This window comes from Chelonia mydas, chromosome 11 (assembly GCF_015237465.2).
Source record: "Chelonia mydas isolate rCheMyd1 chromosome 11, rCheMyd1.pri.v2, whole genome shotgun sequence".
In the NCBI taxonomy this organism is placed as follows: Eukaryota; Metazoa; Chordata; order Testudines; family Cheloniidae; genus Chelonia; species Chelonia mydas.
The window spans coordinates 18,775,412-18,801,030 of record NC_051251.2 but is presented as its reverse complement, the minus strand read 5'-3'; the positions used below and the strand labels follow the sequence as shown (position 1 = coordinate 18,801,030).

General features: G+C 41.9%; 1 protein-coding gene across 3 annotated transcripts; it reads left to right on the top strand.

The window, feature by feature from the left end:
- Positions 1-192: 192 nt before the first annotated feature.
- Positions 193-25,619, top strand: MCM6 (minichromosome maintenance complex component 6). 3 transcript variants are annotated; one of them, XM_043524810.1, is made up of 17 exons: positions 193-331; positions 3,047-3,193; positions 3,989-4,099; positions 4,796-5,045; positions 6,563-6,728; positions 6,812-6,957; positions 8,471-8,621; positions 9,307-9,448; positions 10,817-10,958; positions 11,124-11,231; positions 11,723-11,878; positions 12,721-12,849; positions 13,437-13,598; positions 15,235-15,370; positions 15,645-15,812; positions 19,080-19,219; positions 25,056-25,619. In XM_043524810.1, the coding sequence occupies exons 4-17, from the start codon at positions 4,833-4,835 to the stop codon at positions 25,167-25,169; spliced, it is 2,073 nt and encodes a 690-aa protein (XP_043380745.1). In that variant the 5' UTR covers positions 193-331; positions 3,047-3,193; positions 3,989-4,099; positions 4,796-4,832; the 3' UTR covers positions 25,170-25,619. The 3 variants fall into 3 exon arrangements, with proteins under 3 accessions (XP_043380745.1, XP_037768578.1, XP_043380746.1); XM_037912650.2 differs by lacking the exon at positions 193-331 and adding an exon at positions 1,521-1,673; XM_043524811.1 differs by lacking the exon at positions 193-331 and adding an exon at positions 1,836-2,068.

Below are 25,619 nucleotides of genomic sequence, written 5' to 3'. Positions count from 1 at the left end.
TCCTATATTCCATTATAAGCAGACTGAATACTACATATTTGGGGGGGAGGGGGGAGTGAGTAGTTAAGCACCTTGATGTTTGTATATTCAAAAGCGGATGTTAAAGGGGATGGGGAAAGTGTGGGGGCCCCTGGTGGGGAGGAGTCACATGGAGGGTCATGTGGGGCAGTCAGGTGCCCCACCCTTGTGTCCCTCCCATGAGTGCAGTACTGGCAAGAAATGATTTCTACCTGCACCATTGGGGGGAAGGAGGTGGTAGCAGCAGCGGGGCAGGAAGGACCACTTCTGCCCTGAAGGCACGCAGCATTGCCCCCCTGAGCACCGTGCCCTGGTATGCAATTCATGTTCGTTTAAAAAAAAAAAAGGCATGGAAGGGGCTCCTGTCCGGGAGCATGCGAGCCGCTTGCGCGCACTAGCCCAGGGTGGCCAACCTGTGGCTCTGGAGCCATGGGCAGCTCTTGAGAAGTTAATAAGCGGCTCCTTGGCTAGGCGCAGACTCCCGGGCTGGAGCTACGGGCGCCAACTTTCCAGCGTGCCGGGGCAGGGGGGTGCTCGCCGCTCAACCCCTGGCTCTGCCTCAGGCCCTGCCCCCACGTCACCGCCCCCGTCCCTCAGCCTGCCGTGCCCCCGCTCCTCTCTCCCGCCCCCCGCAAACAGCTGATGGGCTGCGGGTGGGCAGGAGGCGCTGGGGGCGGAGGGGGGGCGCTGCTGAGGTATCGCCGTGTCTCTTTGACCCAACACGCAGCTTCGCGGACGCTGGTTTACACCCCGGGATATCCCCACTCACGGGTATCCCGGCAGGGCTCGGGCAGGGAAGCCGCGTAGCTTCCCCTGGAGGAAGAGCGAGGCCCTTGGCGAGCGGGCTCCGCCGCTCCTCCTAGAGCCTGTTCCAGAGGCGCCGTCCCTGGCAGTGGCGCCCGCAGCCAGGCACACGTTTGCCGCGGGGTTTACGGCTGGCAGGGGAAGCAACGCGAAGATCCAGCGCCACCCACTGAAATTTGGCCCGGCGGCGCTGCCGCCGTCACGACGGAGGGGCAGCTGGGACAAACCTGAGCGGTTCTCGTTTAAGTTGAAGGGAGGGTGGTTCTGCTGGGCACACAGTGTGAAAACTGCGGCCGGCAGGTGCCGCTGGTCGCCGGCTCAGCTCACAAGCCTGGAATCACAGAAACATCAGACTGGAAAGGACCTCGGCTCTGTTCAAACGATTAGCAACCGAAGAAAGGAACCGCCAACACTGCGCATGCGCAGCCCCTGCTGCCTGCGGTTCTGAGACATTTCGCAGCAGAGGCTGAGCTTTTGTTTCACAGTCTCTTCATTTGGCGTCCGCCGACTCGCAACCTTCCCCTTTAATTGCCACCTCCCCTTTTACATGGCCGCCTTCTATCTGTTGGCCCTGTCAGCTTTGGCGCGAAAATCTTGCCGGGGAACATTCGGAAGAGGCGGGGCGCGGGGAGAGGCGGCCGCTGATTGGTCCATGGCGCTGCCCGCTGGCCACGTGGGGCTCCATCCGTGGCGCGCGAGTTGCTCCTCTAGCCCTTCTTGGACCGGTGGAGGTGGGAAGACGGAGCTCGAGCCATGGACCTCGCGGCCGGGGATGCGGGGGCCGCGCACCAGCAGCTCCGCGATGAGGTGGCGGAGAAGTGCCAGAAGCTGTTCCAGGACTTCCTGGAGGAGTAAGTGCCCCCGCGCAACGGCAGCGGTGCCCCCCCGCCCCCCGGGCGGAGACGTTCCCTGCAGGAGCCGCGAGGAATTGGCGGGGGACGGGGCGGTGCACGGGCGGCCTTGCGGCTGCTCTGAGGTGCACGACCCGGCTGTGACCCGGCGTCGGGAGAGGCGCCTTCCTCCTCAGCCCTGTTTCCCCGCAGCGCGCCCGGAGGCCTCCCCAGCGCCCGTAACTCGGTCTGTTGAAGCCACGGACGCTGCGGGGTGGAACGTGCTGGCTCGTCGGGGTCCGGGCGGACGCGAGCGGGGTCATTGCGACTGCTTGACGGGGGCTGAAGTCTCTCGGCATCTCGCTGCACTGATGCTGCCTCTCCTCGTTAAAACCATACACACCTGAGCTTGTTTTGTAAGCTCTCTTTTTGCAACTGGTTGGTGTCCATTATGTTTGACCTGAGGGGGGAGAGTGTCTTCCCTCTTGGTTGACTTCTGTTTGAGCATTCCCTTGTTAAAGCACAGTATAATCCCAGAGGGTTTACAGATTAATAAATTCTTAGATTCTGTATGAGATTTCCTTGTACCTTAGTCACTTGTGCTTTGCTCTGTGCATTTGGATAGGTGTGCACAGACGATGCTAACGCTTGACAGAAATCAGCAATCAGCCTTTATTTTGTACTCTCCGTTTCCTGTACGATCATGCACACATGACACACAAAGGTTACTGTTAGCAAGACTGCCAAAATCATTTTGGCCTAGATTTGAATTGCGTTTAAATTTGGTGCTCCATAATATCTCATTGTCCTGAATAGTGAGTCTCTTCTAAGGCTTGTGAGACAGAATGTGGGTCTCCCTTGGTTTATTTTAATTTTCCTAGAGACTGCTTTTCTTCCAAGTCATTATCAGGAATATTTGTTCAATAGCTGTTAATGAAGCTTTGTACAGTGTGGTCGAAGATTCCTTCATCTCTTGGTTGCTTAAGTTTCATTTTTCACATTTCAGGTTCAGATTAGTTGTCCAAGGGGTCTTCAATCAAAAACAAAGGCTGTCACATGGTGCTATTCCTTATATAATCTGTAACAATCATAAAGAAAGAAAACACATTTTACCTGTGCAGGTCATTGTTAAACTATAAATAAAATGCTGTCTGGGGAACCAGGTATGGGAAATACAGATCCAGTTGTATTAATTCATGTTGAAATCCCCATTTGTGGATCAGTGGACAAAGGGGCAGGAGGAACCTTATATTTGGCAGTGACATTTGCAAGTGCTAGTGGTATATGGCCTTTTTCTCCTACCGCCTTTACACAGGGCACTGAAGAACTGTATTCAGTTGCTGTTTGGTATACAGTACTGCAAAACTTTTCTCCTGAAATGCTGTCCCTTTCAGATTCCAGAACAGTGATGGGGAAGTCAAATACTTGCATGATGCTGAAGAGCTAATCCGCCCAGAGAGGAACACGTTAATTGTGAGCTTTGTGGATTTGGAGCAGTTCAATCAGCAGCTCTCTACAACTGTCCAGGAGGAGTTCTACAGGTAAGGTTCACCTGAGAACTGGACAACATGACCTGGATATTACAGTGAAAAACATTTCCCCCCCCCCCATTACATCAGAACTTTCTGCTGACTGGCCCCATTACTAGCTCTGCCCACTTCAGGTGCTGTGTTCAGAACTATCACCAAACATGGGGCATTAGGCAATTGCGTTTGTGCTGTGGGGAAAACTAGATGTACAATATGGAAATACTAAATGAATCGACCCATCATAGTACTCGCTACTTTGAAAATACTTTATTGAGCTAGTTGCTGTTTTCTAGTCTCAACATTTGATTCAGGCTAAGCTTGACCCTAAGGCTAAGAAGACTTAGGGCTTGTCTACACTAGCATTTTATAGTGCTGCAACTTTCTTGCTCGGGGGTGTGAAAAACCACCCCTCTGAGCACTGCAAGTTTCAGCGCTGTAAAGTGCCACTGTAGAGAGTGCATCAGCGCTGGAAGCTATTGCCCTCATGGAGGTGGGTTTTTTTTAATAGCACTGGGAGAGCTCTCTCCCAGCACTATGCTGCGACTACACAAGCCACGTTAAAGACGTGAAGTGAAGACGTGCCCTTTAGTAGTGAAATAAGCTTTACCCAAACACCTTTTTTAGAATGAAGAGCAAAATTGTGGTATATCACAATATTTCATATTTGGCATATTTATACTTACTTACATGTGTCCTGGCATGCTGTAAGCCAAAGCTTACACATATATGAGGGAGGCATTTGGTTGTAAAGGGGAAAGGAGTTTTGTGTAATTTCTGTAAAATGTGAAATTCTTTCCTGTATTTCAGAGTTTATCCTTATCTGTGTCGAGCAGTGAAGACTTTTGCCAGAGACCATGGAAATGTTCCTCCAAACAAAGACTTTTATGTTGCATTCCAAGATCTACCTACCAGACATAAGTAGGATATATATTTTTTTCATAGTTGAAACATATCGAGCTGGATTAAGCAGATGTAGTATAAAGAAGATCTGACAACAATAAACACAGGACGGAGCAATAAAAATTTGAATAAATTAATAGATTCCAAAACCAGAAAGGGACCATTGTGATCATCTAGTCTGACGTCCTGTGTAACACAGGCCAGATAACTTCCCCAAAATAATTCCTAGAGCATATCTTTTAGAAAAACATCTAGTCTTCCACAGAAATATTTTCCAAGCCCTCCGTCGCTTGTAAATAGACAAGCGTTCTGTGACTTGTGTATTTTTAAATCAGTTTAAAACATGTTTTTTTTTTCAAAACACAACTCTCATACATTTGTAATGCTGACTTAAACTTTAGAAATCATCCAGATTATGTTTTTATCACAGATAATTTTAGAAACACAGAGTAAATGAGCAACTTGCATTAATGCTAAGCATGATATCGGCAGTAACGTGTCTGTTCTAGAATTACGTTGGTGTGGTACTGAATGCTCTTAACGACCCCAGTTAAGTAAAGCACTTAAGCATGTGTTTAGATTCCATTGTATTATTTAGAACTTAAGCACATATTTATCTTAAGCACTTAAGTACTTTGCTGAAATGGGGTATAAAACTGCGGAATGCCAAGTCACCTAGGAATTGAATGGCTATTAATCTGATATTTTTAACAGAATTCGAGAGTTGACATCAGCCAGAATTGGCTCATTGATGCGTATTAGTGGACAGGTGGTACGTACCCATCCAGTTCATCCAGAGCTTGTAAGTGGAACCTTCCTGTGTCTAGACTGTCAGACAGTGATAAAAGATGTGGAGCAGCAATTTAAATATACACAGCCAAACATATGCAGAAACCCAGTCTGTGCCAATAGAAGGAGATTCCTGCTGGACACAAACAAATCAAGATTTGTTGACTTTCAAAAGGTATTTCCATGGCTTCCCTAGAACTTTGAGTGTATGAGTTAATGCTTTCTGCATATTTAGAAGGTGCTACTGCCACTAGTCCGCATTTAATCTTGATTACGTGGAGTAAGATATTTTGCAGTCCTAACATAAGGCACTGGAACTAAGGTGGTTGCTTTCTGTCTTCAGAAGATGTATTTTTAAAAGTGTCTGAAGTTACTGGTGGGACTAAAGCAATTTTCAGACTTGAGATGCTTTATTCTTCTATAAATAAAACACAAATTTTAAGGCAGGAGAGCTTCAATGTCAGTTTCCCATAATAAGCAAGGTAAAATATACAAATATACTGTTGGCTTTTTTCTATCCACCTACAACAGAGTTTAACAGTTATTAACTTTGGTTATGACTGAGTTATATTTAATATGGACCGGCTCAGATGAGGAAAGCCAACCCATTTTATCAGGGTTTTAAAAAACAATAGCCTTTGTCTCTTTCTATGCTGAAATACTTATTTTTTAAAACTTGGTTCAATGAGAGTGATATTTTGAACTTAATTTTTTTTTGTTTTGTTCCTAGGGTGCATAAAAATTGGTCATTTTTGGAAAATAAAATGTATTTTTAAAAATTGAAATGATTTTTTTTATTTTGTTTAAATTTTTTCTTTTAAAAAGTAAACCTGTTTATAATCAGAGTTTAATACAAAGCATGTTAAGCCCTACACTTGTATAGTCTCTCAAAATATTTTAAATGAAAAATAAATATGCTGTTTTGTGTTTGATTACATTCCAGCTACTGTCCTAATACAGTTTGACACAAATCATGAACAAAAAATTATCTAATAAATAAGCAATATATCATTCACCATTTTCTAACATACTAAAAATGCACATTAATAAGAATCTGAAAATATTAAGCTATATAATTGCTTAAATCAATGTATATTGTTATAATGTACCCTCCTAGGAAGCAAAAAGATGTACTAAATCTAGTGTAAAGGCTCTATTTAGTTGTAAATCAACATGATTTTCTAATGATTATATTAACCAATGTGAATACTTTCTTTAGAAAATAACTGAAGTACAAATTGTTGATTAAAATCTACCTAAATTGAGGCTTTCTACTTGGCGTTTTAAATTGCCTTGATTTTTAAATCAATACACCCTCCTTTTTTACAATGTTTACTGTTTAGATCGGGCCTAAATTAACTTATGCACTCTTTTTGAGGAAGGAAAAGATTGATCTCTTTGTCTGTCACTGCAAGGCATTTTCCCCAGCCCTCAAATAATTTTTGTGACTCTCCTTTGCACCCTATCCAATTTTTCCAGCATTCTTAATCCTCTGTTCCAGTAGGACATTTTTAAATAGTAACCTTTCTTTTATTTAAAAGGAAGTGGCATGATTTTGTTATGAATGAAGCTTCCAGAGGGCAAATGCCATTTCCCCACATATTAGATCTCAGAAGTTTAGAAATCCATTTTTAACAATTTAAAGTAACTTGTCAGTTTCAGCAGAGCATTTAATATTCTCTTCCTCTTCAGGTTCGCATTCAGGAAACGCAGGCTGAACTGCCGCGAGGAAGCATTCCTCGCAGCGTAGAAGTTATCCTGCGTGCTGAAGCGGTAGAATCAGCCCAGGCTGGCGACAAGTGTGATTTCACAGGATCGCTGATTGTTGTGCCTGATGTAGCTCAGCTATCCACCCCAGGTACACTGCTGTCTGTAAATGGTGACTTAAGCTGTCGTGTGTACTTACTTGAAACAAAATTAAGACTCTTGTTCATATGGCAGGTGTGCGTGCAGAAACTGGTTCCCGTGTCAGTGGTACAGAGGGTTATGAAACTGAAGGAATCAGAGGACTTCGTGCTCTGGGCGTCAGAGATTTGTCCTATAAACTAGTCTTCCTAGCATGTTACGTTGCTCCAACAAATCCACGGGTAAGTATTGAAAGAAAATAGACTTAAAGATCTGACTTGAAGAGAGTTGTGGGTTTTTTGCCTCTCCTAGAGCGTGAGGCTTCAGTTTATATCTGTTTATGATTTTTGCCCTGGATCTGATGTGTTGCAACTGTTCTATTCCTCTTCCATCTTGGTTTATGTAGCAAAGTCTCTCTTTCCATGTCTTACTTTGACAGGGTCTCTTGGACCTTTTCTGCCCCCTGCTAGAGACATCAATGTCCTGACACTCCCTGCACAAGGAAAATCTGCTCAGTTTAAGCAAACCAACAAGATAGTCCTCCAGAGGCCTAGAACAGCCAAAAGGAAATACTGACCATTCAAAAACCAGCAGGCCGTTTAAGAAGGTGTGCCTGATTTTGCTCAGGGGCAGAGCTGGGTGAGACTGGGACAGAGGAGGAACTCCTCAGGGATAACCCAGAACTCAGGTTCACATCAGGGCCTTGCCCTAACCACTGCAACTAAGCACATACATTTTAAGGTTGCATTTTTTCCTCTTTGTCTAAAGGTACAGACAGCTGAAACCTGAGTTGCTGTTTTGTTACTTACTGTTTAGAGACTGACACCAAGTTTACAGCACAGACTGCCCTGTTCCAAGCGGGCAGCCAAGCCTTGCAGACTCTAGCAGGGAGCACCTGCAGTACCATACTTGGGCCTGAAGGGGTTACTAGAGAGCAGTCCCGCCTCCTGCACTTATACTTCAGAGATGTAACTATCTGGCCCACTGTCGAGTTTTAAAATAAGAAGGTAGTAAATGATCCATCTCCTTCTATCCACTTATACATCTTGGCCCGTCTCTCCCAACATCTCCTCCTGGGTGTCTTAAGGTCATTTTAAATGTGACATGAACAAAACCAAGCTCCTGATCTTGAAATTGTGGATCTTTGGGTGCTCCCACATACAAATGAACTAAAAACAATTTAAAAAACTATCTGTGGTTAAGTTTTAGCATCACATGAGTTATGATGCATAATTCCACCAGCAACTTGACATCTTCATAGGCACAAAGACCACTTGAATCCTTCCTAAATCTGCTGGAAGCAGAAGTATCCTTCCTCTAGTATTAGTGATATGCTTTCCGTTTGTAATTAATTTCAGTAGAGAATTAAAAGGACAGTTTTAGCACAGACTCCTAAACCCCTTTCACCACTGAATTCTCTTCTGCTATGTGCAAAATGCTGCATGTGGCTCCGTTGCTTTGGGAGTGAAGGGGTTCGGTGGAATTACTAGAAAAGAAAAGGATGTTCCAAATGTATTTTCTCCATGGAAATAAAAAAACAAAACTTAAATTCCTCAATTTTTGATTTTCCCTGTTAAACAAGCCCCCATGGAACAAAAACCTTGTTTCTCTTCTCCATGCTAAGCTTGTGTGATTTCAAGCCTATAGTTTTCTTTTTTCTTTTTCTTTTCTTTTCTTTTTTTTTCTTCTCCAGTAGCTGCTATACTTTGCATTTGTATCAAGTTACCTCACTATTACTTTCTAATTTGTGTTTAGTTTGGTGGGAAAGAGCTCCGAGATGAGGAACAGACTGCAGAGAGCATTAAAAACCAGATGTCTGTAAAGGAATGGGAAAAGGTGTTTGAAATGAGCCAGGATAAAAACCTTTACCACAATCTCTGTACCAGCCTCTTCCCTACTGTACATGGTAAGAGTCCAGCTGTTATGGCAGGGAGAGCAGATTGTATTCTTGACAGTATCCGCTACTGCTATTCAGTCATGTGTTGGGATAGGTCGAAGACATGTAACTAATATCTCAAATCCTCCTGTCTAGTTTTTATGGTGCTCTGTAAGAGGATGTTTTTTAATTTAATATTTCTGAATGAAATGCAGTCAGAACAGTAATCTCCATCACAGGGTGACCTCTTTATTTCTAGTTGTTCAGTAAATCCTGCAGCCTAGCAGTTGGATGCAAACTTTGCCTGATATAGACACTCTTAAGAACATCCAAGGGATCGGACTTCACATATCTCTCTTCTGAATGTTGTGTGTGAAATACTGTTCAGATAATAGCTGCAATTTGATAGTAAGCCATTTTGACACTGACTCAGAATAATTGCTTGTGAATTCACTTAGGTTCCCCTGTCTTTCTGAAGAAGTTGATCAGCTGAATTTCTGTCCAAAGATTTGGGGCCACTATAGCACCAAGGAAATCATCTTCCTTGTGATTTGCTCTATGGTGAAATTGCATCAAGCATATAAATGCTGTTTCCAGTGCATGTTCAAAGACATGAGATTTTAAAATTCCATTGGGCAGAATTTTTATCTACACAAAGTGTAACATCCCAAAGCTCCATTATGGGCCTTCGCTAGAACTTCTCTTTATGGGGCAGGTAATGATGAAGTGAAACGAGGGATTCTACTGATGCTCTTTGGAGGAGTTCCGAAGACAACTGCAGAAGGCACTTCATTGCGTGGGGACATCAACGTTTGCATTGTTGGGGATCCAAGTACAGCCAAGAGTCAGTTTCTCAAGTAAGCATCTCTTTAAAATCCAGCACTTAAATGTTTCCAGTTGTAACCAGAGCTAGGAGTGTATGTTGGGAGGAAGTTGTAAAGCACTTAATGCATATGGGAAGGCAATGCATTTGCCTCCTAAGCTAGTACTTTGATATGTGTAGTCAAGAACTTAAAGGAGCACTGGCAAGTAGTTGAGTTAATCTTGTAAGGCTTAAATATTTCTCCTCCTTCAAGTTTTACTGTATCCCAGAGAGTAAAAAAAAATAAATCTTTGAGTCAAGCCATACTTGAGGCATATCTGTACAGCATATTTGTTCAGCCTTAACTTATTCCTCTTTACCTGACTTATTTGAGCATCTGTTTCCAGAACCATGCAAACATCACTGAATATTTTTGACATACAGAAGTAAACAATAAACTCTGTTGGCTACGCCATATGAACAATGTGGTGGTGATGACAGTAGATACCAAAAATGAACTGGTGCTTGACAAATCTGGTAACAAGTGTTGCTTTTGACAGAATTTGAGTAATAAATGCAGTATATTTTTATTTCTCTTTACAGCAGAAATAATAGTTCATACTACCCATTTTTAGAAAATAAACAAGTACATTTATTGTTTAATATTTGGTAAATTAAAACATCAGATATGCCATGATGCGTTATTTTTATGGGGTTTCCACTCACAACATAGTTTAGAGGAATGAGCATAGATTTTTGGAATAGGAAGAATTAAATTCTAATTCCAGCTCTACACTGACTTGCAGTGAGGCCTTTGACAATTGTTAAACATACCTGTGTTTTTTTTTCTCCACCTGTAAGATTTGTATACTTTACTTCTGAGGTCCAGTAGGTATTTTTAGAGGCATAGCACTCGGAACATGTCGGGGAAAGTAACTGTGTGGATTGTGTTTAGTAAGGAACAGCCTATCCTAAATTCTCAATTACTGAGGGATAATCTACACTCACTGCTATAATAGTTTTCCGCAAGCTACTCTTAGTATAACATTTGAGAGATGTACCTAAATATTTGGATGCTAATATTTAAACTGTATTGTTAAATTTATTAATCTAAATTTGGGATATTGCAGATTATGTACTATATGCATTTTATGACTTTTAAACCAAACTTTATACTTTGATATATAGACACTCTTTCTTGATCCTGTGTATTAGATAACTTTAACATTAGCTTTAATAAAAACTTTTAGTGAGACTACATTTACTTGGATTTATTAAAGAACAGAATAGGTACTGTTTTGGCCTGATAGAGAGGTAGAAGGCATCACTGTGTAAAAGTTCTTGTATCTGCACCTCTTGCAACATTTCTAACAAAAGTGGATAGTTAGTGCAGACTAATCACTTATTGGTACCTCTCCAACAGACATGTAGAGGAGTTCAGTCCCCGTGCTGTGTACACCAGCGGGAAAGCCTCCAGTGCTGCTGGTCTAACAGCCGCTGTAGTGAAAGATGAGGAGTCTCATGAATTTGTCATCGAAGCAGGAGCCCTGATGTTGGCAGATAATGTAAGTCCACTAGCTAAAATCTGAAGTGGCATTTAAGAATAGTAGGATTCCAGTAATTCCCTGTGTTGTTTTGATTCACTTTTATACAATTTTGCAAAAGTTTTGTCTTTTCTGGTCTAGCTGCTGTAGAAGTTGGATGATCTTATTTCTATACTCTTGTTTTAGGGGGTTTGTTGCATTGATGAATTTGACAAAATGGATATACGAGATCAAGTTGCCATTCATGAAGCAATGGAGCAACAGACTATATCTATAACAAAAGCAGGAGTTAAGGTAACTTGCACCATTCCTTGCAGAGTGTGCATGCATATTTGTGTATTTGTAACATATATGTTTAATTAAAGGTTACTTAGGGGAAAGTGAGGCTCAGGAAGGCTATCTGTAAAACTAAGAAACCTATCCTGAATGCGTTGAGCCTTATATAATAATTAAAAAGTGCCTGCTGCAATATTTCAGATACTACTATCTTAACTGTTAAAATGATTACCTTTAATGTGAACTATATATCAGGGAAAAGTACTAGTTAGCCAAAACCCTTTTGTGGCATCATTTCCTCTGTTTTTGTTGTGCTTCTGCTGTCAGTAGAGGTTCCCTCTAAATCAATGGGGATATTGCAAAGTATGTGGCTGCATTAGCAGACAGATGGCTAAATTCTCTACCTACCAGTTTGAAGAGAAGCCATAACTTGTTGCGTTCCTTTAGCAAGTGACACTGACGTGTCACACATTAAAGCTTTGGTAATTTTTTTCTTCTTTCATTGTCAGGCTACTCTGAATGCCAGGACCTCCATTTTGGCTGCAGCAAACCCAGTTGGTGGGCGTTATGACAGATCAAAATCTCTGAAACAGAACATAAATCTGTCAGCTCCCATCATGTCCAGATTTGATCTCTTCTTCATTCTTGTGGATGAATGTAATGAGGTAAGTGCAGGGGCAGTAGCTGTCAGTAGCCTTTTCTTCAGACTCTCTGTCTGCATTCTACAGAATTACAAGGCTGGAAATACAAATCTACTGTACAAATTATGCTCATTAAGATGTTGACCTTTAAAATGTCTAGTAGTTTGATTTAACTTGTGCTTTGGCTGGTCACTGAAGCTGTGACTGCTGCCTATAGTCCACATGGTATTTGCCTTGGTGTGGTGACACTACAGCTTACCATATTATCTGTTTCCTTGTACTCCCCTGTCAGTCTGTCTATCCATCTTTTATGTTATCTTAGACAGCCTTATACCCCATAGAATTTGCAGTCTTTTTGCTTTTTGTACCCTGTCTAGCACAATGGTTTTCCTATCAGTGACTGTGGCTCTTAGCCTCTATGATAATACAAATAATAAGAAAATGAGATGTAGAAATTCTTTGTACCCTTCCCTAAGATTGACACTCTAATCAGAATTGAGTTGATCGAATACACAAAAAGAAGTCTGAGATGAAGGGAAAAGAGAATTTAGAATTCCCATACTGCCAAGTTCCTGAGTCTACCACTGGTTTGGCTAAGACATTATTCATAAAGTAAAGTTCCAAAAAGTCATGGCCAGTCTCATTTGGGTTTTTTACTATCTCTTCCATCTCTTTAAAACTGTTAATGTTTCCAGTGGTGTGCTATGGCATAGAGTTTTGATAGTTTTGCTTCTGGAAAAAGTAGCTGTCATCAAGGGCACGAATGGGGGAGCAGGAACTGAAGGAACCGTGTCCCTGTTGTGTATTAAGTTGATGATGGCTTCACTGCTATGTGAGAATGATCTAACAAAGCAATGACTTCTTAGGTTACGGATTATGCCATTGCCAGGCGCATAGTGGATCTGCATTCCAGAATAGAAGAATCCGTTGATCGTATCTACTCATTAGATGATATCAGAAGGTACCTGCTATTTGCAAGACAGTTTAAACCGAAGGTAACTTTACTTTTTATATATTATCTTAGAATACAGAAAGGTCTAAGGAACTGAAGTTACTCTACTTAATGCTTTCTTTGTGCAGATAGGGAGCAAATCAATGAACTGATCCCACAGTATAGCAGTTAATTAAGGTGTGAGGTGGAAGCTTGGAATACTTTGGATCCACTTGCTCTCCTTATAAATGCCAGAGCCCCAGACAGCACAGCTGAGACTGGGTTTAAAAACTTGAGATGAGTGTCTGTCAGTACCAAAAGCAAATGAAGAGCTTCATTGTGTTTAATTCATATTTCTGGGTGTGGGAGAATAATCATTGCCTCAACAGTATCTGGTAATTTGGAGTTTAGCAACTCGTTGCTTAATCAAGCAACTGGGTTGAACAACTTTTTTGTTTTGAAAGATTACTGCACATAGAAAAATGTAAATTTGAACATAACTGAAGCAAATTCTTTGTTTTTGTTTATTCAAATTTCAACTTTAAAGTGGCTTTTAGAATTATGCAGTGGAACTTCCAGAAGTTCCACTAATGGAAGCAGTATACTTATGCCAGTTCATTATGAACAAATGTACCATCTTATTTCAATCAGATTTCTAAAGAGTCAGAGGACTTCATAGTTGAGCAGTATAAACGATTACGTCAACGGGATGGCTCTGGAGTTATAAAGTCATCCTGGAGAATCACAGTACGACAACTGGAAAGCATGATTCGACTGTCTGAAGCTATGGCCCGAATGCACTGTTGTGATGAGGTAACACGTAGCTTTAAAAAAATTTTTTAAACAGCTGCATAAAGGCAATTAGCATTTTGGTCTTGAAACTTGACAGTGATACTCTGAATTTACTTTTTCCTGGGCATTTTCTTCCCCAGCTTAAAATAAGGTCTCTGATTCAGCCCAGTACTCAGTTGTATGGCATGTAGGCTCCTCTTTCATGCTGCTGCCTTGTTCTCCCATATATAAAAAAATCTCTAGATGATGTGGGGTGTGTGTGTATGTGTGTGTAGAGGTACACTGTGGCTCACATTTTCAAAGTTAACTGAGATGTATGTGATCTGCCTGTTTGGATATTAATTCATATGCTTGGCAATATTAATATAAATATTCACTGCTCATCAAAACATGTAAGGAAGGAGAAGGACAATATTGTGAAGATCTACACAATATACTGAGGTACAGCTCCGTTGGCTTTGTGATTGAGTGGGCGTGGGAGATGTTGCCACTCTCTTCTACCCCCAATCAAGAAGGAGCCACCCGGCAGCGCATCTAAGCCTCGCTGACGGATTGCCAAGTATAAGGAGCCCAGCAGAGCCTATGTGTGTATTTGAACTCAGTGAGGGGGAGCCAAGGCTAGGGAACCCAAAGAACATGCATGATAATATTTATGCAGTTGTTCAGATCTACTGAATGTGGTTTCTTATATGGATGGGATTTGGAAAACTTCACTACATTTTTTTTTTTTCCATAATCTAATCCCAGTTTAAAAACCCATCTGTTTCAGTGTGAATATAGGATTAACACGATTTTACCGATTACTGTCTGAATTTGATGCATTTTGTTCTAAACTGATATGATATCCAAAACCTGTCTGCTAGTTACGTTCTAAAGATGCTTCAGGTCAGATTTTGGATAAATTTAGTTTTTAAAAACAAACCTTGCAGCCTGTAGTCGGGCCAATGAAGATGATTCTAGTTAACTTCTTTCTGTTTCCAAGGGGAACACACTTCAATTATAAACATTCTTGAATACCGTTGCCAGTCATACATCACAGGATTGTGTTGGTTTATTGGAAACCTGACAGTGAAACAAGCGAGTTTACATTTTTATTTTTCAAGTAGTGTGCAAAAAAACCCACTAGTGAATAGTAAAAGTGTCACTTTCTAAGAAAAGGTTAGGATTATCTGTAATTTAGGTAATGTTGCTTGTCGTGTTAAGGGTCGATGTCCCATCAAAAGTCATTAAGTGACCTTATAAAAATGTCATTGTGGGACTCCGTGTCCATTGTCTCGATGTTCTCTATGTGGGCTCAGTTTGAACAAAAACTTTTCTAATTGCCAGCCCTGAAAACTCACCATCAGCAGGCTATTTATTCCTCAGTAATCCTATGCAAATTTTCTGAAAGTCACAAGCTGTCAGAGGCATAGTTTGGCCTTCAGAATCCTTATAATTTATGGCAATTGCATGAGAGAGAAAGAACCCACCTTGGTTGTCGGGTGAGTTTCTGGGGCTGGCAAAAAAAAACAAAACTCCTTTTAATGTAGGATTAGTGAGATGTGGCTATGGAGACCTCTGCAATGCCGTTTTTAGTCACTTCTCAGGGTAGAATCGCAATCTGAAATACAGTTCTTAGGTTCTGAACATGTGAATATGTTTCGCAAATCTCTCCCAGGTTCATCCAAAACATGTGAAGGAAGCATTCAGGTTATTAAACAAATCTATCATCAGAGTTGAGACTCCAGATGTCAATTTAGACCAAGATGACGAACAGCAAATGGAGGATCAGGAGGCTGAAGATGGAGTCAGTGGTAAGTCACCTACTGACAGTTTCTGCCTTTGCTTGTGAATGGGAGGATGGACCTTCCAATGTTTAGTGCTTAATTGTTTGACACAGTGCATCTGTTCTTTTGTTTTCTGCTTCACCCTCTGTCCCTACTTTCTCATGCTCTAGTGGCTTGAGTAGGGGATTGTACTTAATTCTGCCACTGTCTTGCTGTGATCTTGGGAAAGTCACACTGCTTCAGCTTCTAGATCAGTGTAATGATGCTAATTAAACTTTATTCATAAAAATTGTTGGTGCAGATGGTGCAGATGCTCCAACAGGTGGCAACGGCCTTGTGAATGGGATCAGTGACCACTCTGAGGATGCAAACAAAGATGCAGCCCCAAAGGCTTCCATGAAACTTGGCTTCTCTGAATACCGACGAATCTCTAACCTCATTGTGCTGCACCTCAGGAAAGCAGAAGAAGGTAAGAACTAATTTAAAAACTGTAAAGTGAATGGGCTACATCATCACAGATGCTCTTTGGTTATATTGTAGTGTCGGGCTACAACTCTGATCTGGCATTTGTCAGTAACAACATAGCTGGTTCATGTAACAAACTTAGTTTGGGTCCGATTCCACATTCGCAGCATTGGCCCACTGCCATTCAGATCAATGAAGCCATAATGCCAAATTCAGTATCATTCTAGCATGACTTTAATTTTAAGACAGCAGAATGAAAGGAATTCCCCAGTGACCTCAATGCTCTTTATTAGAAAGATCGAACCAATACTAGAAAATTACAAACAGTCTGTCAATCCAGTATGTATTGTGTCGAAGCATACTTCATGAGACTGCAGAACAAATTATTTGCCAGGACTAACATCTGAGTTATCGGATCGGTACACAAAATAAAAGCAGAAGTTCAAAGAAGACCCATTCACTGAGGATATCATTGCAACTGGCAAAGAACTGGTCTCTGCACTAAAGAAGGAAAAACAGCAGTAAAGGCAGAATCTCACTGAGAGTATGGACATGACCCACGGCAGGAAGAAAGCATAACCACCGAAGGAAGGCAAAGCAACGTCTCCTAGAAAATGGTAGGGCACTGAACAAACAACCTAAGATGCAGCTTAAGTGGCAAGAAGAGCAGGAGACTTTTGTATACTGAATTAACCTTTGGAATTAACGCCCTTACGAATGGCAAAGCTGCTGGCCTAGTCAGCGTTCATACTGAACAAATCAAATGCTTTGGACGAGCAATAAAGAACTGGTTAATTAGGTTGCTCAGACACATACAAAGTATCCAAGATCTGGCAACAAGCATGTGTTGTGGCACTCCTGAAGCTGGGGAAGGGTACTGTGGAGCTGAAGAACTTCGGATCTATATCACTACTATGTCATCTCCGCAAACTGTAAGAGCACCTCATCCTACACCGCTTGTCACAACTTGTTGAAAAGGATCTAATCCTAGAGCAAGCTAGATTCCACCCAGGCAAGTCATGCACCTGTCAAATGCTGAACATCGCTCGATACATTGAAGATGGCTTTGAAAATGGTATGGTAACAGGGTCAACAAACATAGCACCGACCAGCAGCATATGACACAGTACATCACTGAAGTCTCCTCACTAAAATATACAACATGATGAAAGGTCACCAACTTGTACAACTGATGATGTTTACTAGAGAACCGATGTTCTTACATCAAACAACACGGCAAGTGGAGCCTATGGTGGCAACAGAAAAACTGCCTACCAAAAGGGAGCATACTCTCCTCAGTACTTCTCAGCATCTATGTGAATGATCAACTCAGAGCTGGTGCTAGGCATAAGCAGACCGAGCAGTTGCTTAGGGCCCGAGCAGCTCAAGGGCTATTAGTTTTTTATTATGCGTTGTGGGGGGCAAAAATGCATCTGCTTAAGGCTCCGAATAGGCTAGCACCACCTCTGGATCAGTTGGCAAGAGCAATTTTTATCTTGCCAACGACGTAGGTGTCTCTGCCCAAGCTATGGCTCTTGCCCAGATCAAAGCTACGCAAACATCAGCACTATCTGGGCTCTGTCTGTTACACTGAGAATCAAGTGCACACCAGCACAGCCAAAATGTAAGTCCTTCTCTTCAATTTTTGGAATCGTGAGGCCAGTAGACAACTCGGCATCATCAGGAATGGGATATCACTTGCCCACTGTTGGAATCCTGTCTACTGTGGAGTGATGCTAGGCCGCATTTTCTCCTTCAAGGCACAGGTGGAGAAGGCAAAATTAGTGCCCAGAAAGATTGCTAATTGTGGGGATGGTTCCCCATTTTGAATCCTAAGCGCCACTGCACTTACACCTCACTATTTGAGGGCCAAATACACAAGTCTGATGTGGAAAAGATTGGCTCATGCAAAGCAGCTGGATCCTGTACTGAATGACAGCTGCCGCTACATCACAAGGTGTCTAAAACCAACAAACATGAACAGCCTTTATGTGCTTGCCGGATATCAGGAGAGTGGTCACAAGCAAAATTGAATGATTATGACAGATTGAAGATACCAGACATCTGCTACATTTTGATACATGGCCTCCCTAGCAGCAACAGAACTGCTTAAAAAATCATCAGGAGCTACGCGACTGGAAATGTAGCGCACACAGCTCAAAATACTCAACAAGGATGTCAAAACGCACATTGAGGTTGCCGAACACCTTCCCTCAGATACAGAGAAAGATTGATAGACCAGGAGATGTTTAACTAGCTTCCAAACAAGAGCTGGAAGGTCAGAAGTGGGGCTATGCTAATGATCCAGACACATGTGACTCCAGTGAAACACACACCATTTGTTGGTCTGGCAGCTTTTGGAGGAACTGTGCATCATGGAAGATCTCACCAGGGCTACAGACCAAGCCATATTATGTGCCCAACGCTGGAGAAACCTATGATTGTGGTAAAACGACACAAGAAGAATATCCTGACAGACAGTACAACCTATTCAGAAACCAAGTTCACACAAATCCCATGAGGAAACTTCTCTTAGGTTAGACTTTGGGTTCATTAATACCCAGTCATCTAAACCAAAGAGTGTTGATTTGAAAGTTGGGAGAAAGGCTGCATGGTTTGTCTTAATGAATTGGGTGGGAGGCCCTTTTTCACAGCACTGTGGATCACAATATGTCAGCTGAAATGAGGTCACTGCTGGGGTGAAACATGGCAGCTGTTTGACAATAATATAGCAATCCTACAGAAAAAATTAAGATTGGAAATGAAGACTGCAATATCCAGTTAAAGCTGCAAAAGCACTATAGGTAGACAGAATGTGCAGTTATTACAGCAGAAACTAGTTTCTTCCTTTTTGGGCAGAACAGTAATGCTTTCATTTCGTTGGCTTTACTTTGAGGAAACTGGACAGCGCTGCTTGCCACTGCTTCTTACCTTTTGAATCTTCAAGCTGATGTTTTTTGCCAGACAGCTTATTTAGTTTGTGAGCTGCATGGATGGGTAGAAATGAGAGCTTCAATTCTCAGTCTAAATGTGACTCCAATGTGATTCTGACATGTAATGTGTCATCAGACACCTCATTTCCTGGAAAATCAAAACTCCTTGATACAAATAATCTGAGAGGTTATTCTGGGTTTCTCTTATCAACATTGTAAATGTTATACTAAGCCTTCTCTTTGACAGTTTGATTAGTATGCTCCTGCTGCTGCATGTTTATGCAATCTGGGGATTGGCATTGTAACCAGAATAATCTAGGTTTCTTTTTTCCTTGCAGAAGAGGATGATTCCTCATTAAAGAAGAGTGATCTTATTAATTGGTACTTAAAGGAAATTGAATCAGAAATAGAGTCTGAAGAAGAGCTTATAAATAGAAAGAAGATCATAGAGAGAATCATTCATCGACTTATACACTATGTATGTATGCAGTTGCATGGATATCTTAAAGGGTTTTTAGCTTATAAATGTTTTTTTTTGTTGGTATGTTTGACAAGTTAGGAACGTACAGTATCTCTGTGTGCAGGCACCAATAATTGGTGCTGTATAAGTACCTAGATATCTTTGTTAAAACTCCGGTCATGGAAGGAATGTCAGAATTACAGGCTAAGCACCTCGAAAAGGGGTGAGTGGGTGTGAGTAAGCTTCAGGTATTACATTCTTTCCTTTTCCATGTATTAGTAGATTTCCTTTGTCCTTGCTTAATTGCAAACAAGAAAGGGTTAATAGCAGGCAGTGATACTCCCTGAAGCTTTTCATGGACTGCAGTTTCTAGGGCCGCTATTTTTCTTGTAGTGTCTTTGAGGCATTCAGTAAATAATGTGAGCCTCCCGAGGAATGGAACTTTCCCCTTCCCTTTGCCCATGTAGCTGAAATATTCTTGTGATTTAGGGTTCCAGGGCAGGCCACACTGAGATTGCTCAGTTAGAGCAAACTGCAAAGAATGGGACAGACAGTTCCCCAGACTGGTGGTTATTCTGATACTTAGATTCACCAGCCAGCAACAAAATAGCTTCACCAATACCTTACTGGTTTACCCAGAAGCCAGAAATAGTTTTCTTAAAGCAACCTAGCCTTGAGCTCTTACCCAGACAGCCAAGTCAAATACAATGAGGATTACTGAAAATCTTATTCATCATATAAAAAGTTCTACTAATCCCAAAGGATCAGACACATTACCCACCAGGTCAATGAATATTTTAGATCTTACCCAAAGACACGCTTACAGCCAATTCTTGTTAACTAAACTAAAGTTTATTAAAAAAGAAGAGAGAGTGAGGATTGGTTAAAAGATCGTTACACATACAGACATAAATAGGGTCCTTAGGTTAGTTTCATAGTAAAGATGGTGAGCTTTAGAGATGCAAAGAGTTCTTTTAGAATTAGTTCCATAGGTCAGAGTCCAATGTCCAATATTAGGGTGACCCAGTCTGGAGCTGGGGACCTCAGTCTTGCGACTCAAACTTCCCCTTATGAAGCTTAAGCAAATCTGAGATAACGGGATCAGGGCCCAAGAGCTCTTTTTATAGTTCCCTGGCAGGCCATCAGTAGCCTCTTGACAGCAGGCATTCCTTGGGGGAAGAACAGTGGCTTTAAAGTAACCTATTTCCTATGTATACACAGGTAACTAGTTGCGTTCATCAGCATAAGGTAATTATCCATTAAGCAGCTGAGAAACAGTTTACTACAAACTTCAAAGAGAAATATAGTCAATGATGTTCTTACACCCAAGTTCTATCTAAATGTTAATATTCCCTTTTGATCTCTGAATCAATAGATATAGTAACAGACAGGAACAGTCTCTTTACATGGTTAACATCTAACAAGATATAAGTAAACACAATCAGTATTACCTCTAATTCTCTAACAACATGGGTTTGCATTTCAAAGCTCTAATCTATGTGGCTATGTTAGCTATTTATAAGGAATAGCCCTAGTTGCCATTTATATACTTTTCTAATATGTGTTTAAAGATTGAATTTAGGTCATTTAGCTTGCTAGTTGCTTAACCCTATCTGGCTCAGTGTCACAGTCCTCCCTCCTGAGTTTCTCTGCCATGGTGGCGTAACTCGCTCTCTGGAAATTAGACTTTCTATATCTCTTTTCTCTCTGTATTAAAACGACAGCTGCCAGAGGGATGCTGAGAAGTCAGTTTTAATCAAAAGCCTAACTAGAAAGTACTGCTTGGTCTATACTTGGCAAGAAATGCTGCTTCTCGCTATGGCAATGTTTGGGGCAGGCAAGTCTACTACTTAAAACAGTGTAAAAATGTTGCTAAATTGGCTTGCTATGTAAATTCTACAGGGCCAAGAGTTACTGTTTTTAGGATTTATCTACCTTGGGAGGGCAACGATTCCTGACTAAATAGATTAAGTTAATTTGGTATAAGGCACTCTTATTCTGAAATAGTCATCCTCAAGGCAAATCCTAAAGGGACGTAACCTCCTTGCAGATCAAATGCCATCCAGATTGATCTCCAGCAAGAAATGGGTTGGCTGTTCAGTCTCTGTGTCATTGGCAATCTTATTGTGCCGACAGAAGTTTTTGGTGACTGTGTGATTGCCAACCATGTAGGGGCATTCCATGGTAAATGGACTTTTTAATTCGTTAGTCTTCCATGCTAATAATATATCCATACCAAGAAAGCTGTCAAAACTGAACCAGTGCTGATGAAGGTAGTTGCTGGGTTTGGCTATGAATATCCTCATTGCTGATTTTGTCCTGCCACTTGATATGGAGCAAATGACCAAGACTGTGAGAAAAGACCACATTGATCCAGTGCTCTTCAGCCTTCCTTAGTGCCCATTCCTAATTTCGCTGTCATACAAAAGAGTTGGTGTAACTGTAGGCCTGTAGATACACAGCTTTGTAGAGACTTTGTTGTCACAATTTCTCCATAGAGGCCATTTAAGGGCCTGGAATATGGCAGCAACTGCTGCTGATATGAGCATCCGCATCTTGTGAATATCTTCCATGTGGTCTGTAATGCTTCCTGAGTATTTGACAGTTGCCACCTACTCCAATATCGTGACGAGGCAGTTTAATACTGAGCTGGTTGTAGTCAGATGCTGGAGGCTGATAATGGCCAGGGACTTGGTTTTTTCCATATTAATAACGAGGCCAGTGCATGTTGCTTTGTGCCCAACCAGATCAGCCATCATCTGCAGCGATTCACCAAACCGACCCAACAAAGCAGTGTCATCAGCATATTCAGGGTTTTGAAAACAAAATGGTATTTATCTTAATGCCACCAATAGCTGCCACTTCATGAGATGAACATGCCTGGAGCGTGTTTATACAGCAGCTGACCACATACAACAATCTGGTGTATTATCCTTGTAGCTGAAATGGCTAAGAGCTTGTCCCAGCTGCTGAGGCAAAAGTGACCAATGAAACCTTGTGAAAAGGCAAACCCAGTATTCTGGAATAAGTGTGTCCACAAATGGAGTTAATCAAGAATAGTTAATTTGCTTTAAATTCACACTGTACCTTATTCCATATTAATTTTCATGATTCCAGATTAACAAGATTGGATTTAGATCCCTATAGCTGGTTTCAATGCTGAGACTTGTAGAGGGGTGAAGTAGTGCTGTGTTTATACAGTAAATGGACACTTGTAATGGTGACAGGTAGTATACAAATTTCAGGCCTGATTTTCACTTACACTACTCTGGTAGTGTAAAAGAGGCCTCTTAAAGTGGATAAATTTGCCCACTTCAAGGCAATTTTACAGTGTCAGAATAGTGTAAAGTGTCTTAGGGCATGTCTGCACTGCAACTGAAAGGGTGATTCGGATTGGAAGAGCCCTGAGGAGGTCATCTAGTTCAACCCCCTGCTCAAAGCAGGACCAGCCCCAACTAAATCATCCCAGCCAGGGCTTTGTCAAGCTGGGCCTTAACCTCTAAGGATGGAGATTCCACCACCTCCCTAGGTAACCCATTCCAGTGCTTCACCATCCTCCGAGTGAAATAGTTTTTCCTAATATCTAACCTATACCTCCCTCACTGCAACTTGAGACCATTGCTCCTTGTTCATCTGCCACCACTGAGAACAGCCTAGCTCCATCCTCTTTGGAACCCTCCTGTCAGGTAGTTGAAGGCTGCTATCAAATCTCCCCTCAGTCTTCTCTTCCGCAGACTAAATTAGCCCAGTTCCCTCAGCCTCTCCTCATAAGTCATATGCCCGAGCCCCCTAATCATTTTCGTTGCCCTCAGCTGCACTCCTTCCAATTTGTCCACTTCCTTTCTGTAGTGGGGGACCCCAAAACTGGACACACTACTCCAGTTTAGGTAAGCCTATCTACATTGGCTTTAATCTAGATATCACATCTTAAAAATAGCAGTGAAGATGTGGCTGAACAGGCTTCAATGTCTTATTGACACCCAAGAGGTTCATCAGCAGAGTTGGAACCATTAGTTTTTCCACCCTGACCTCAGCCATTTCAGCTAATGGCATAACTGGTAACAAGAGTAGGTTGTCATCCTCTGTGTGGACCAGCATTAGAGAGGGATGAGATACACGCTTTTCCAGTGGCTTTCTCAGGGATTTCCCAGCATCAAACAAATCGTGAGACTCTGGAATCTTGGGTTCCATTCCAGACTCTGGAGAAAAGTGAGCTCTAGTCAGCACAGACTCCTGCCCCATCCCCTCCAACTTGTCCAGTATATTCCTCACACCTGACTCCTTGTACCGGTTCTGTTCTCCACATTTACCCAGTCTCAGTCTGTCTCTCTCAGGTCTCTCATCCCAGGCCTAGTCTCTCTTGCCCACCCAGTCCCAGTTCTCCTCTGACTAATCAGATCTGTCTCCCCTAACTCCAGGCTCCCCACGGATACCAGGTCAGTTTTTCTCTCGCCTTACCTGCCAGCCCGCCCCTGGTCCCACTAGGCTCCTTGTAATGATTTGCTCCTTTCCCTGTTCCTGGTCTGGCTCTTGTCTCCTCTGCATTTGAGTCAATTGACTTTCTCCTCCATACTGCCTAAGTACCAGGAAGGGGGGCATTGAATTTACAGGAAAGGCAGGCTCCTTGCTCTCAGTTCCACTGCCTGGCTCCACCCCCACTTGGAGCAGCCATTACAGGGAAAGTTCTGTTTTGACCCTGTAGCCCCCAACCTGATGGAGCATGCTCAGTTGCTCTGTGAGGATGGCGCACGTGCAGTCCAGGCACCTGTATGAGCTGTCATCAGAAGATGGAAAGTTTGGAGATTTTAGCTGCTAAAATCGAAGTCTTTACTGAGCATGTAGGAACTGTGAATTTATCTCTTCACACACACCCCCCCACCCCCCAATGTATAACTTGGTCAAATTTGGGCAGATTTTCCTAGGGATAGCAAAGCACAAATCCCTAGCACCTAAATTTCAAGTCCCTACTCCAAATTATGAGGCACAAGAACTGTTCAAAGAAAAGGTCACCAAAATGTTTTACGTGGATAAACCAAAATTTTTTTCCCCCCCAGTCTCATTTTTGGGAGTAGCTGAACCATTTTGGCTGAAATTTTCAAAATAAAAATTCATCTGAGACATACCTGGCATGGAAAATTTCAGGTTAGATGGCTAAGGCTTGGTAATGTTATAAACAATTTAAAACATTCTTATAAAGGAAAGTATTGAGCAACTTTTAATAATAGGTGGTGCTACCTGCCCTGCCTATAAGAAGGGTCAGCTGCTCTAAGAGGCGAAAAACTACCAGAAGAGAGCCTGTGGAATTTGTTTCTCTGCAGGGGAGAATTGAAGCAGACAGTGTGTACAATGGAAGAGTGGGGAGAGAAGGGGACAATGGAGTCTGGGTAGCATGAGGACTAGGTGAAATAAGGAAGGGTATGCAGGATTAAAGGGGTAAAAGTAGTAGTGAACCACTTCCTTGGGAGGAAGGCTGATCCAGTTATTAGAGCACTAGGCTATGGGAGACCTGGATTTAATTCCCTGCTCCACCACAATCATCTTCTGACTCTTGGCAAGTTGCCTAGACCCAGATCCCCAAAAGTATTTAGGCATCAGACTCCTGTTGAAATCTGTGTCTCAGTTACTGCATCTGCACTTCGATATCATAGCAATGGGGGTACCATATAAGTTCTTAAGATAGAAACATGCAGACGGGAGGTGAGGGAAAAGATGAAATGAAGTGCAAAAGGGAGTTGATTTTTTCTTTAAAAAAGAACAAACACTTACTGCATTAGAATTATCTTTGAAAAATAACTGTGTTCAATATTAAGGCTTTAAGCCTTTGTGTGAGTAACGATTTTTGTGTCTGTTTCAGGACCACATTCTAATAGAACTCACCCACACTGGGCTAAAAGGCTCCGCAGAAGGAGAGAGCTTTGATGAAGACCCGTACCTGGTAGTTAACCCCAACTATCAGCTGGAAGACTAAGGGTTGTAACATACCATAGTAGGATTTAATTTGTTAATTGAATGTTGGAAATGCATTCTTTGTACATTGTTGCAATACTCGCTGTATAGCTAAATTCTTAAATTTGTATGAACACTTTATTGTGGTGTGGAGCAGTACTCTTAGTAATACATGATTCTTCATAGATATTCAGCATTTCTGAAACGTGGTTTTATATAAGTGACACATTATATAATGTTTCTGTGGGTTGTTTTTTTGTTTTGTTTTTTGTTTTGTTTTTTTAATGATCTTCTTCCAAACAAGGCAAGGTGAGGCAACATGAGATCTCTTCGGCATGGAGCTATCCAGATGCTTTTTTAACAGTGGGGAAATTTGCACCATTCTTCTCTAGTATCTGTTAGTGAGATTTTATGATGTAGATTTTTACAATTCTGTTTTTCCTATTAAATAAATAAAAATTTGTTAAATGTC